Raw genomic sequence first — 13,981 nt, 5'->3', positions numbered from 1 at the left:
TTTCTTACCCCCAATAATTAATCTGCAGAATCCTGGCGTGTGGATTCTCAAGTGTTCGTGGTCCATAAATTTAAAGCGTTTTTATCTCATGAACGTTGCACATCTAACTCTTAGCTATCCGTGATAATATATTATATCATTTAGGGAATACATGAAACCAGGGACAGTGGACATTTTAGTCGTTATTTCTTCTGTCCACTAAACTCCATTCCTCATTTCTTCATCTTTCCATAGAAACCTCCAGACCCAATACTCAATTGAGATGGTTCGCAAGTTGTCTAATCCTAAAGGATTTAGAATTGAATTTGTTTGCTCTAAAGCATGGTTTGACGTTTTGGATTGTTTATAGGGGCATGAAGTCATGGAGTCCTAAGTAGAACACAAAGCGTGCTTTAGGTGATTTGCCCTTATCTTTTATTTGCACGCCTGATTGTCCATCAAAGCTCTGTGTCTACCTTTGTCTCTACCTACTTTTTAACGTTTCTAAGCGTATCTTTTTTTTTTTCTTTTTTTTGTGGGGAGGGTGCTTGAACTTACATGTGAAAAATAGTCTCCTATATATGCCCTTTTGGTGTATGAAGTGACGTCATCCCACTTCCTCCATTTTTTTTGTACTCCACATTAACAAGAAAATTGTAAAGAGGTTAAGACAGAGAAGAAACACTGGAAAAAATTCCACAAAAAAGAAAAAAGAAAAAAAGGGTTTTGGTGTATTTCAGAATTTCTTGTCTTTACAAAATCATTTTCTTATCCTTGGATTGTTAAAAGTTCGTGGTCAAAAATTCAAAACTGATGACCACAGCAAATCAGGTAGTATATTTCTAGACGAATCAATATTTATTTTGTTTTTTGGTAAAAAAATAAAAGGAGACAGGCTGGTATTATAAATATCTAGGTCAAAGTTATGCTAATGAACTACAATAATGATAAAAAGGTGGGATGGGCAAATTATCGTGCGAATTGCAAGCAAAGATTTGTTGTATGTATATGGTCTGTTCGGATGACAAAGACTAGTTTCTGTTCGAGTGAAAGGTGGATGGTAGTGGAGGAAGCATTTGAGACTGTCAGCCCAAACATAGAAGTGTTTGATTCCTTGGCTTTGTGTGTAGCTTCCTCAAAACCCATACACATCACAAAATAATGATGGGGCCATACTATGCTAGACCACTGCAACTAACAAAATCTGATCTGACTGAAGCCTTCCTTGCTGCTATCCCTGCAACACTCACATGCACCAATTATTTAGACTTGCATCAAGTCAAATGTCACCCTCACCTTTGAAAAAGTTCTATTTTTTAGGAGCAAGATTATTGTGATATTGATGCATTATTTTCATTTGTCTAATACTACTAATTGTTTCAGAAATTGCAGGTGCACATAGAGAAGTTATTAACAATTTTGATGTTAACGACCAAGGAATTGGTTCAGTGATCTAAAAGGGCCAAAAAATGAAAAAAGAAAAAAGAAGGGTTTTGTTCAATGGCTAAGAAGAGCTAGGGCTCAAGCTGCTCAGTACGTATGGGCCAAACCTACTGATTCCTATTGCTACTAAAGTCAATTGCTACTAAGGTCATTTCCTTTGGACTACTGATTCCAATTGCTACTAAGGTCAATTCCAGAAGTACTCTTTGCCAGGGGCAAACATTTCCTGCACATGTTTTGTAACCTATCTTGTACCCAGCTACCTAATAATAGGCTAATATTCACTATTTTGGCATTCTTTAAACAACTAGTAGGTGAATTAGTGTAATTTGGACGAACATCTTTTGCTTTGCTCTCGTTAACAAGTTGAAAACCTAGCAGGTTCTCAAAGGCAGTGTTGAATGTCACTATGCCAAGTCTCTTGAGATTGTACCCTCCATTCCATAATCCTCCAGAAAAAATATTTGCCATAGCAGGAGAAACGTTTATATGGAGGGGATGCACTTGTTTGTATTGACGTAGTATCTCAAATGTGCTTAGAGATAAAATAGATAAAGTGCATTCGTCGAACGAGTTCGGCTTGATTGTAACTCAGCTTTCGTGAGATATAAAGTAAATTAATGCTACTTGTTTGTTAGCTTGCTTTGATTCAAACAATCAGAATTACTCTGTTTTTCTAGCTAGCTACCTTAGATATGGAGACCTGAGATCTAAAAATAAAAAGAAAAGAACATACAACACGAGCAATGATGAATAGAAGCTTTCTGGAATAAAGCAATGCAGCTTTGTCCTCGTTACATGCATCGTCAACCAAACCACTGTTATTGGTGGGCCATTAAATCTCTCTCATTTTCCCTGTTATCTCCACCATATGGGATTGCATGCCAAATGCCCCCTGATCTGGTATGAAAAATCAACCATGTAGGGTTATTTATGTTAACATCCATCCCGTTTGAGATTTGTCATGATTGCGGTTATAATCTTTATCACCCTTTGCTGTTTCTATTTGTGCTGTCAATTTTCCCCGTAACACTACTATTGTTACACTGCACCCAAAATTTTATTTCAGACACGTTACATGTTAAAATTGTATTCCAATCTATTAGTATTTTAGATGTTGGCCAGAAAGATCTTTTTAAAGTCCTTATTGTGTACCGGTTTGAGGGTTCAAGCCTCCCCTGATGCATGCATATATGAGAAGGTTTGTTTGGATTGAAATTTTTCAAGAGTTTTTGAAAAGAAATCATTTTAATACTTTTTAGGATGTGATGGTATAAGAGACAAATATGTGATTTAGAAACGTATAAAAAAAAAATATTCATTCAGAATGTAGAATATTTCTGCAGAAAATAGCAATCGAATCAGGATCTTTTCGTTCTCTTAAAAACTCTCTTTTTAAATAATTTAGAGAGAGTTGGATTGGGTTCCCCTTTTCCCATAGTTTGAGAGTAGGTAAAATAATATATTGATGTTTGAAGAAAAATCTATTATTTTAAAATCACTCATCTTTTAGTTACTAACCGTTTGGAATTGCCTAGAGATACAAACAATAATATGTGCACTTTCAATGCAGGCGTACAATTCTCATCTAATTTTATTGACAGTGTATGCTTATCATTGTAGTAACTTGAGACCTTTTGATAATCCTTGGGCACATAACACGGAAGAAAGAGAGAATATCAGGGCGCAAAACTGACAAAAGATATAAAGGTAAAAATAGTAAACTAATTAGGGTGCCTGGAATTTCATATGAGTCGTTTAACAGTTGTTACAAGTCATTTTTGTGGTAATAGTGATCAATAAAAAAAAGTTACATGTAGAAACAAGCAAATGGAGACAAGGACAAGAGCATATGATGGAGATGATGGTGAAAGAGGAGAGAATTGTGGGGACGGAGGCTGTGCCTGGGAATGGAAGAAGGATTGGAAATGGAAATCAGGGTCGCCCCCACTGATTTCTCGTCTTGTCACAATCATATATTGCCCTTTTTCCCCCTTATTCTCTCACTTTCTATCCTTTATCAACTGAGAGAAGGAAAAAAACACAGCACACACTGCTCCGATCTTTGTCTTTCAATTTACTGACTTATACCTGATGAACAACGAAACCCTGAAATCATCAAGAGTATAATTGCCCCAAACAAAAGATTTAAGCCCCTGAAGTATCGAATAAGATGGTTTTTGTGTCATCTTTCTTGTAAGCAAGTATGCATGCATGGAATTTGGTCAAGAACGATAAAGGAAACAAAAGTAACAGAAATGGGAATTGGGTCCTTGCGTGGTGTCCTTTAATATTTATTTTTGTCTCTGTGGACGATATGATGAACAGAATTGTATGCTGCTACATTGGTTTCCCTCCAGCTGACAGAGTAGTGTGTGTCCGTCTGTTGGGGTAGTGTGTGCTGTGATTGCGTGTGTGTGTGTGTGTCTGTGTGTTTGGTTGAGGGGCTGTGTATGTATGTCAGCATGTCTAGTCATATGTCTTTCATCCATCTCTCTGGTTGGCAGTCCAAGGAAACACATGAACCCCATTCTTTCTGTCTGAAAACAGGATAAAATTAGCTTCACTTTTAGGACCAAAAAAGATCTGTTTCATTGCTGAATATAATTACCTCTTTTCGATCAGTTTTAACTCCACATTTTTTTTGGATGGCCATTTTTAAGAGTTTTTGTAGAAAAAACGTATTATAGCGATTTGATACATGTGAAATAAAATAATTATTGATAAATATATTCACGAAAAATATAAAAATTTTTGAAAAAAAATTGGCTTTCCAAATAAGGTTACGAAAATGAACAATCAAAATTGGCTTTCCAAATAAGTATTTTTGTTAAAAACATACTATTGGATGATAGAGGTGCTTTTGAGATATTTGATGAACATCATTCCATAAATTTATCAGTAAAAATTAAAATACTGAAAGTGCTTTTAACAAAAACTCATATTTGGAACTTTTAATTAGAAGTACTTGTTCAAAAGTTTTGGGTCATTTTATCATAAATTACGAACTGGATAAGGACATAAATGCATCTCAAAAATTAAAAATTACACATTCTCTAAGAATATGAGCACTTGCCTGAGTGGGCATCCAAATAACATACTCAAGTACTTAATTAGTACCACCATTGAAAGTTCTATGACGTTAGTATTTTTCCATATAAGTCACTGCAACCTCATATTGAGTAAATATTTTGATTGGTCTAAAAGTATTTTTAGTTATAAGGTGCAACAAACTTATATATGTCTGATTTAATGTGCTTGTACTCGAAAGATCAGAGGGTTTTGGATTTCTATACTTTTTTGTTTTTAATGTTTGAGAAGTTTTGGGTATAGGTTATTACATAGGTCAGAAGTTGTAGTAACTACAAGAAGTCCATCTTTTCTCCTTTTCCCCCCTTTGAAGGAGACCTCAAGCATTAATATTCACATAATTTGCTATAATCAACCCATGGCATAATTTGCTGTAAACCCTAGTGGGTACCCCTCTCAGCATATTATTGTCATATTGCAAAACACATAAAACAAAACATGCTGGATGATTGAGCATTGGACAACCATTTAATACATAAAGCATATTATTGTACATTCACGATAACAAATCATCAGTGTAATATGTTCAACTTAGGCAATGGAAGTGACAACTTAGCAAATTGTTACTTCCTTTAGACAACGGGTGTCTGGATAAGAGATTATTTGAAATAATTTTTCAAAATAATTAATACTACTGTGATACTTTTTTTTGATGTAATATATATGAAAAAAAATTGTTAAAAATACTTTTATGATTTAAGTAGTAAATAAATTTGTGTGAGAAAATGAAAATTTATTTTCGCACAATTCATCAGGAAACTACGATACAATAATGAGTAGTAATCGATTCTATGCCATTAAACGCTTGTTCCTTGCTTCCTCGTACTAAATTCTCTTTCCAATAATCTGATAAAATCCTTAGCGCGTGAAAAACACCCTGACCAACACAGCGCGTGAAATTTATCAACCAAACCTTGTATCGTACAGTATGTTTGCACCGAACAACCCATTAAATACACATTTTTCAGCAAAAACGCAGCTGTTTCTGTTGACGTCTTCTACTCGTCTTCCTCTCATTTTTTTACAGTGCAGAAAATTCCCACTTTTCAACCTTTAGACGCAACCTCCGAACACAAATTCCAGCCACCCATTTTCACCCCATTACTCACAATCACAAAATTGTAGGCTTCATTTTAATTAACATGGGTGATATTAAATATGGTTGGTGACGTTATTGTCACAGTCTGGATTTTAATTTCTCAGTGATTTTTAAATAAATAAAAATAGTTTAAAATGTTATTTATATTTTATCATTTACTTTTAAAATGTTAATGTTACGTTTCTTATAAATTCAAATTAGCAAAATTTCATTTTAATCAAAATTTTCGACCACCTTTAAACTTTAAATCAACTTGTGACCTACATGCAATTATTTTTATGCACAAAAAGTTGTATCCCATTATTTTAGTTGCAAAAATAAATATGGATTGGATTTGATTTGATCCCACATTTTTAAGAGAAAAATATGGATATGGTTCGAGTCGGACGTTACCTTTTTAGAGATAAAAATAAATATAGATTGGGTCATTTATTTAATTATAAATGGAATCTAACTTTTTTGCCTTTAAATACAGATGATCATGTGTACGACACGTAATGGATTCAAGGCAAAAAGTGACAAAAAAAATTTACGTTTGAACCAATTTTTTTTGACTTAATTTTGTAAGATAAGTAAAGTTACCATTTTTTATGTGAATGATGAAATAATTTATTTGGCAAAATATGAGAAACGTTTTGAACTATTTTTCCTTTAAATAAAATGAAAATTTGCCTTTCTTTAGTTCAAATGCAAGCTAGACTTAGGTCCCGTTTGATAACACAGTTCAATACTTAAATGTAATTGATTCAGATCTTAATATATTTAGACATGTTTGATACCAAAAATAAAACATCTGAATTAATTAGGTGGCATTGAATTGTTTATGCAAAATTTATCTCCAAAATTAAGTGATAAACTATTCACTTATTATTGAATGTGATATACACTCAAATGTATCAAATTTAGTATTTAACAATTCAATAATTTAATAGATTCATACTTTAGATTTCAGTTTTCAAGCTTCAGTTTTATCAAACGCATCCTTAGACCTGTTGCACAATTGATTTTGCTTTTTACAACAGTTGATTTTTGAAAATTCAAAATTAATTAAATTTTGAAAAACAAATGTCTTGTGACTTCTAATTTTGATTTTTTTTGAACTTAAAACAAGTCAAAGTTGAAAGGAAAAGCACATCATATAACAAATTTTTTAACATCACATGAAAATTTTGTTGAGAACATGTCCTTAAAAGGAATAATTTTGCCATTTTATCACAAATTGCTGTGCAAAATAGAATGTGGGCAAATACATATTCATTTGCCAATAAATGCATATAAAAACAACTCTTGATTTCTTTACATTATTGTTCTAATTTTTAAATCTATTGTTCCTATGGTTCTAATATTCAAATTTAGTATTATAGTATTTATGCATGACTTAATAGTGCATTTTTTTTGGGTAGTAAATAATGCGTATATTCTCTCGTCTAATTATCTTAGGTAAAAAACAAAAAAAACTCCCTGTGGTAAACCCAATACACAGAAAAGCCCCATATGATTTCAAAATATACAATACGACACCTCATGCTTTGAACTAAATTGTAAAGGTGACGGAATTCGATAAATTTAACGAAAATGACTTTTTGGAATCTAAAAAAAAAAATTATACCTAATTTTTATCAAATATATCTATTCTACCCCTTAACCCTCAATTCTCTTTATTTAGATAATAAAACAAATGATTTGTTTGAGCTGTCTTTTGCTTAATTATATCAGGGCATTTTGGTCATTTCGTCTATTTCCGTTAAGTTTAACGGATTCCGTTACCTTTACAATTTAGTTCAAAACATGAGGGGTCGTGTTGTATATTTTGAAACCATGGGGGGCTTTTCTGTGTATTAGATTTACCACAGGGGATTTTTTTTGTTTTTTACCCAATTATCTTACATCTAAGAATTTATGATACCCATAGTTTAAAAAATAGGAGCAATAAAATTTGACATTTTTATTATTATTGAGAGGTTAATTTAAAACTTAAAATAAATAAAGAATTAAAAGGTAATGATTATATTTTATACTTTCAGAAATTTCTTGGGTAATTTACCCTAACTTTTTTTATAATACAACACCACTCCCTTAAATTCCAACAAAGTTTTACTGGGTAAATCCTGAGTTGGCTTCCTTGGTAACCCACCATGACTAGAGACATAAACTAGGGTGTAAATGATCATAACGAATTTTATTATTTTAACGAAGTTAAAATTTTGTTCAATTTTAATTTTTTTTGGGCTTCCTTGGTAACCCACCACGATGAGAGACACTATCACTAGAGGTGTAAATGACCATAATCAATTTTATTATTTTAACAAAATTGAAATTTTGTTCAATTTTAATTTTTTTGTTGAATCAAATCTAAATGAATTTTTTTATCGAATTTGAATGTTATCGACCATAAAATATTATTGTTCATCTTTGATTTGAGTAATTAACAAACCAAACTCAAAACAAATTCTTATCAAATTCAACTCGACTTAAGTATTAAGTAATTTGTTTCGTCTTTCAACCCTACTTACCACCCTCTTCTTCCACGGCTTACTATGTATTGTTTTTAACGCGCCGCTATCCACGCGCCTCCTTCTCCTGACTCCTGATTGTAGCAGTGTGGGCCCATGCAGACGTCACTTCAATCGTTTGGTACGGAAATGCGTGCGCATCAGTTATGAACTTTGTGATGAATGATGATGCGAGAATGAGGAAAAGCGCGTGGCTTAAATTTCTTTTGTGAAATTTCTTTTTTTTTTTGGGCTGCTTTTCTCTGCAAAACTGATAGTACTGTACTGCACCACATACTCTGTGTCTGCACTAGGTAGTATTTTACACTTCGCTGGAAAGTGAGAAAAACAAAATGACTGAGATTAAAACAGTGTGGCAATTTTACTCCCTAATTCCTTACCGGCAGTAGCCGGTGACCATGGAATTCTTTCTGGAAGGAAAGACAGAAAGAATTTTAATTTCTAAGTGCTGGTTTGTGAAACAACCAAAAAAAAAAAAAAAGAAGGAAGATTGAAGTAAGCTTATCTATGATCTATTCTCATCTATGATCTATCATAAGGAAATATTAGATATTCCATTTGCATCACTTGATATGAGTAGATGGTACTTCGTAATGTTTAAACGGTTAGATACGCTAAACAATCAAACGGTTATATTGATATGTCAATATGATCTTCCGTAACGGTTGTATATATTAAACCAAAAAATAGTGACCTCATACTAATATTATTGATAATCTTTGTTCAAGTAAAGGTGAGAGCCTATCAGGTGAAAGATGACTTTATCATTTTTATTTGATAATCAATGACTGGTACTGGTACATCGGAGTACTATGTAGTGCACATATGGTATGCACTAATGTCTACTTATGGGTATGTAGCCAAAATTTAGTGTGTTTTCATGCACTAATAGTAGTAGATTTTGTAATTTTTTTGGGTGAAAGTAGAATCTGTAGTTCAATTTTCAATCTTCGATCTCGAATAGCATATTGGTCCGAACTCCTAAGCAAATGTTGAATTAGAGACATTATGGTCAGAAGGCCCATGATTTTGATTGGCCGAATTTTGAAATTTAAAAATGTGATGTACATTATTTTCAACGTCAAATATGAAACTCGCAAATAAGTGTTTATGCTTAAACTATGGCCCCGTTTGGCAAGTGAATTTTTTGGGTGTTTGTCTAAAAATTTACTGTAGAAGTTTTTAAAAAAATTTTTAAATGTGTGTTTTTTTTAAAAAATATTTTGAAGTGTATAGTTCAAAAATTTTGAGAAGTTTTTAAAGATTACTGTAGTTAAAGTTTTTAAAAAATTTATAGCAGACAAACTTGGTAAAAAACTTATCTGCCAAATAAGGCCCATGTTTAAGATAATTTATACTATTAATGAAATAGAGTTACAATTTGTTCAAATGAATATAATCGCGCTGTATAGAACGTTTAAAACTGCAAAATATGCTTTTCATCTTACAGTAAATACACTTGAAATAGTAAAAAAAAAAAAAAGAATACTGAATACTTGCATTACTTTTCATTTAAAACTAACTAGTATTATTATATTACAGATCCCAATACATATGTGTGCTTTTCTTTTATATTATATAAAAGGATAAATACAAAGGCATTTAATTTAAAATACATTTAATGTAGGATAAACAGATTAGATAAGTTGAGCCCATGATGAAGAAGATTTTTGTCCACAATTTCTCATTTGTCTTATCATCCTAATTCCATGAGTTAAAAGATAAGGCATTTTCAGGTAGACGGTAACTCTCTCTCCTAGGGTTTAAGTTAGAGTAAGTACTGTCAACTATTTATACAGATACAAAAAAGTAGTGACTTGGGAGATAATTAGGTAGTCAATTTAGCTAAGAAAACATGGAGTTTGAGGATCAAGAAGAGAATGAAGGAGTTGAGATGGAGCTGGGTCCGAGTTACGACTCACTGGGCAACTCGAACTCCACTCGGGTCTCCAACAAAGTACCAAGCCCAGTGGAAATGTCAGCTGAGCCAACCTCCCAGAGAAAGCCCAGGTACCGAGAATGCTTAAAGAACCATGCCGTCGGCATTGGCGGCCACGCCGTCGATGGCTGCGGCGAGTTCTTAGCTGCTGGAGCTGAAGGAACACTCGACGCACTCAAATGCGCCGCCTGCAACTGCCACCGTAACTTCCACCGCAAAGAAGCCCTCCCCGGCCTGCCCCCCCACGACCCTTTTCATTTATACCACCACCACTACCACCAGCAACCACCGCCGCATCCGCCGCAACTTTTAACTTACCGTACCCCATCGGGGTACCTCCACGTGTCACCTCCCCAGCAGAATAGGCCGCTAGCCCTGCCTTCGATTTCCGGTGGAGGGGAGCACGAGGACATGTCAAACATGAACACCAGCGGCGGCGGCGGGAGTGGCGGTGGTGGTGGAGGGTTTGTGGGGTCGTCGAAAAAGCGGTTTCGGACCAAATTTAGCCAGGAGCAGAAGGAGAAGATGTCAGATTTAGCTGAAAAGTTGGGGTGGAAGATTCAAAAGCAAGACGAAGAAGCGGTGCAGCAATTATGCAATGAGCTTGGAATCAAAAGGCAGGTGCTTAAAGTTTGGATGCATAATAACAAGCATACCCTTGGTAAGAAACCCTAGTTAAAGAAAAGGAAAAAAAATGGTAGCTGAAGAGGGGAAGAATCATTATGGTTATCTATTTCTAGTTGGCCACTATATTGGAGGGTTTATTTTGTTACTCATATGTTATATATTACATATTGCTTGTAAGTAGAAGGAGAAGGTTTAAGAAAAGTTGAGATGGGGTTGTGAGGGAAATTTCAGTTCTAGTTTTAGTCTTTAATTAGTTTAACTAAGTCAGGACTTTCTTTAGATTTCATGTTATATTCTAAGACTTGGTATCGTTTTAATTTGCTATTTCAGTTTTTTCTTTTTTGTTGGATTCTTTTTTTTTTTTTTGGTGTGTCTGGATACATATATTACTAGCTATTATTGAGTTAAATGTTGGTGCAATCCTAATGAATCTAGTTGAAGTATTGAGCATTGGAAGACAAGTTTGCTTGTTCCGCCACTGGCAAAATGTGCTTTGATTGAAGCATGGAATGAATATAGTTGAAGTGTTGAGTATTGGAAAAGAAGTTTGCTTGTGCCACCACTGGCACAGTGTGCTTTGATTGTGCCATGGAAGGTGGTTCGGAAGCTTTAAGGTTAGGGAGGACGAGTCCTGAATTCCAAACTGGCAAACTCATGAGATGTTGGCCTGGGGTTTTATGGAATTCAATGTATGCACTTTTTTCTTCCCATCTTCAGACGCCGATCGTATGCTTGCATTCATTGTCGTGCTTCCTCGTTCTCCACTCTCAATCCCTTTCTTTTCTGTGATAATATAATGATTCATGAGAATGGCGTTGGAGCATTGCTTTGCTTGACTAAGTACAATGCCCATAAGGACCAGTAGGAGGTGGTACATCATCTCTAGCTAGTTCAATTCAGTGCACCATTAAATATCAAACCTGCCTTTCTTGACTGTTTCACTTGCAATGCTAGAGTTCTTGTAACATTTTGTCTTTCTTTCTTTTTTCAGTTGAATTGAATTTCCTAGTGCAAGAATGCAAGTACTTATTTTTTCCTTAGTACACATTTTGTCCTAGCTAGCATAATATTAGTTCCGTTTGACAAATAAGTTGTTCTGGGTGTTTGTCTAAAACTTTACTGCAGTTTATTGTAGAAGTTGTAAAATAGTTTTTTTAAAGTGTGTAAATTTTTGAATATTTTGAAGTGTATACTTTTAAAAATTTTGATAAGTTTTTTAAAGTTACTGTGACTAAAGTTGTTAAAAAACTTGTAGTAATAGACAAATTTGGTCAAAAATTTACTTGTCAAATAGGCCCATTATTTTTTCCTTAGTAAGCATTCTTTCCTTGCTAGTATAATATATTTTTTTTCCTTAGTACACGTTTTTTCAACTTATTTCTTTATCTTTATAAATAAATGTGCAAGTCAGAAAAAGTCGTTAATGTTTTTGAGGATGAAAATGGTGGTAGCACATGTAATCCGATCCGAAGGATAAAGATATCATGATGATAATTGACTAATATGAAATGGCATTACATGTCTTTCGAGTGTATTTTAAACTGGTATTTTCTTTTGTTTTTGTCGACACAATAATTTTTATTCCACTTCTACTCTTATTTTATACCTAAGAGAAGGGGTGGATCAAAAGAATTAACGGAGAATTCAAGGAAAATTGAACTCTTATTTTATACCTAAGAGAAGGGGTGGATCAAAAGAATTAACGGAGAATTCAAGGAAAATTGAACTATCATCGTATCAGACGACGGGTGCTGTACACTTGTTGGTTAAATTTTCAAAAAGTCTAAAAAAAATATAGGTCAAAGTATTTGATCCCTAACTTACTTACGTCAAGGAGAGTTTTTAAATCTGCTCCGTGGTGCCCAACTAGGTTCTTATGATTGAGTAACCTTCGATTCTGAGGAAGAAAGTAGAATCAATTAATTCTACTAGAAAACGTCTGGTGTTGGATCATGGATGGACGTGCATCTCGGGAAGGAAAGAGCTGAACCAGATTTTTTGTACTATTAATTAGTTAGGAGAGCAATTAAAATAATGTTGTTGTCTTCATCTCTGAGATTACCTGTTTTGTTGCATCACTTGATTCTTTTCATTGGGAAAGAGAATAGCGTTGTCTAGTGTCGTGACCAGTGCATGGATATGTAATGTAACAGTAGTGTTTGTGTGTTCTTACAGAAAAATCCAGACTTTTTTTTTTGGGGGTAAATAATCCAGACATTATTATTATAGGATAAGCTTCGTGTTCGAGAGAGTCGATAGATCCAAAGCTTGGATCGAAATTCCAATATTTCTTCTTCCTCCTTTGTTTCTTTTCGATGTTCCAAAGGAAACATGCGGGCATTGCTGTGAAGTTATTTTCCTATTACCTATGCATATTAAAATGGCAAGGATTTGTCTTCACAAGAATTGTTTAAACTCTGGGTCCTAGATTTTTAACATATAATCAGATTTTAAAATAAATTTTCATATAGTTCTTGTGAGATTGAATAAGGCTGTCGGATTGTGCCCCGTGACAATGACAGTATCATAAATTGTTCAGAAAAGAATTGGCATTGAATCCTACTACTTCTTGAGTTTAAGGGGAAGAAATGAACCGTGAAGCCATGCAAAAGCCTTTTAAAAAACCATTCTAACAGAAAAGCCTGCATTGTGAGATTTATGTTGATTTCTGCTCTTGCCAAAAAAAAAAAAAAATCTGATGGATATGAATTAGATGAACTTGCTAAACAAACACTTGAAGTTTATTATTATTATTTTTTGGTCAAAACACTTGAAGTTTATTAATTGACCCGGAATTGTGCACTTGAAATTTATCTTCCTTCTTCTTGAACGACCCAAGTGTCAAAATCTAAGAAATGCAACTTAAATTTAGATGGAGAGCAAGAACATGACCACCATTAGGCTGGACCAAGTGTCAGAGCTTCAGGGCTGTTAGAGGTGGGGAAAAAGGTTTTATTTATTGTGCCTTCAAAGCTATTCTGGGCCCTGTGTTCAGTAGTATCTGTATGGGCTATTGTAGATTAACAGTAAAATACACTTGTATTTACACACTCTTAGCTAGCTATCCACATTGACTCGGGCAATTTTACAATGCAATTTCAGAGAATTTGGGGTGAAGTAATTTGGGCTTCATTCCGCAAAGCATTGAACGATGTCCATTTAAAGCCCATATCTGAATCAAGAAATTTCTTTGGTAGTCATCATGCTTGAAATGTTTGTATTCTGCAAACATTTCGTGCTTGAAGTTCATTCATTTATTTATAACTAGGAGGCATGGACCGCGCGTTGCGC

At 34.0% G+C, this 13,981-nt stretch overlaps 1 protein-coding gene across 1 annotated transcript; it reads left to right on the top strand.

The window, feature by feature from the left end:
* The first annotated feature begins 9,754 nt into the window (after positions 1-9,754).
* Positions 9,755-11,039, top strand: LOC113701623 (zinc-finger homeodomain protein 2-like). The gene has a single exon (XM_027222371.2). It carries the CDS (start codon positions 9,980-9,982, stop codon positions 10,736-10,738), a length of 759 nt encoding a protein of 252 aa, XP_027078172.1. The 5' UTR covers positions 9,755-9,979; the 3' UTR covers positions 10,739-11,039.
* Positions 11,040-13,981: the final 2,942 nt, after the last annotated feature.

Source organism: Coffea arabica, chromosome 7e, assembly GCF_036785885.1.
Source record: "Coffea arabica cultivar ET-39 chromosome 7e, Coffea Arabica ET-39 HiFi, whole genome shotgun sequence".
NCBI classification, from domain to species: Eukaryota; Viridiplantae; Streptophyta; class Magnoliopsida; order Gentianales; family Rubiaceae; genus Coffea; species Coffea arabica.
Note: the sequence above shows the minus strand (reverse complement) of the source record. Positions and strands in the feature narration are given on the sequence as shown.

Bases quoted from the DNA above. Each gene is read 5' to 3' on its own strand.
- LOC113701623 (XM_027222371.2), top strand. From the start codon at position 9,980: ATGGAGTTTGAGGATCAAGAAGAGAATGAAGGAGTTGAGATGGAGCTG.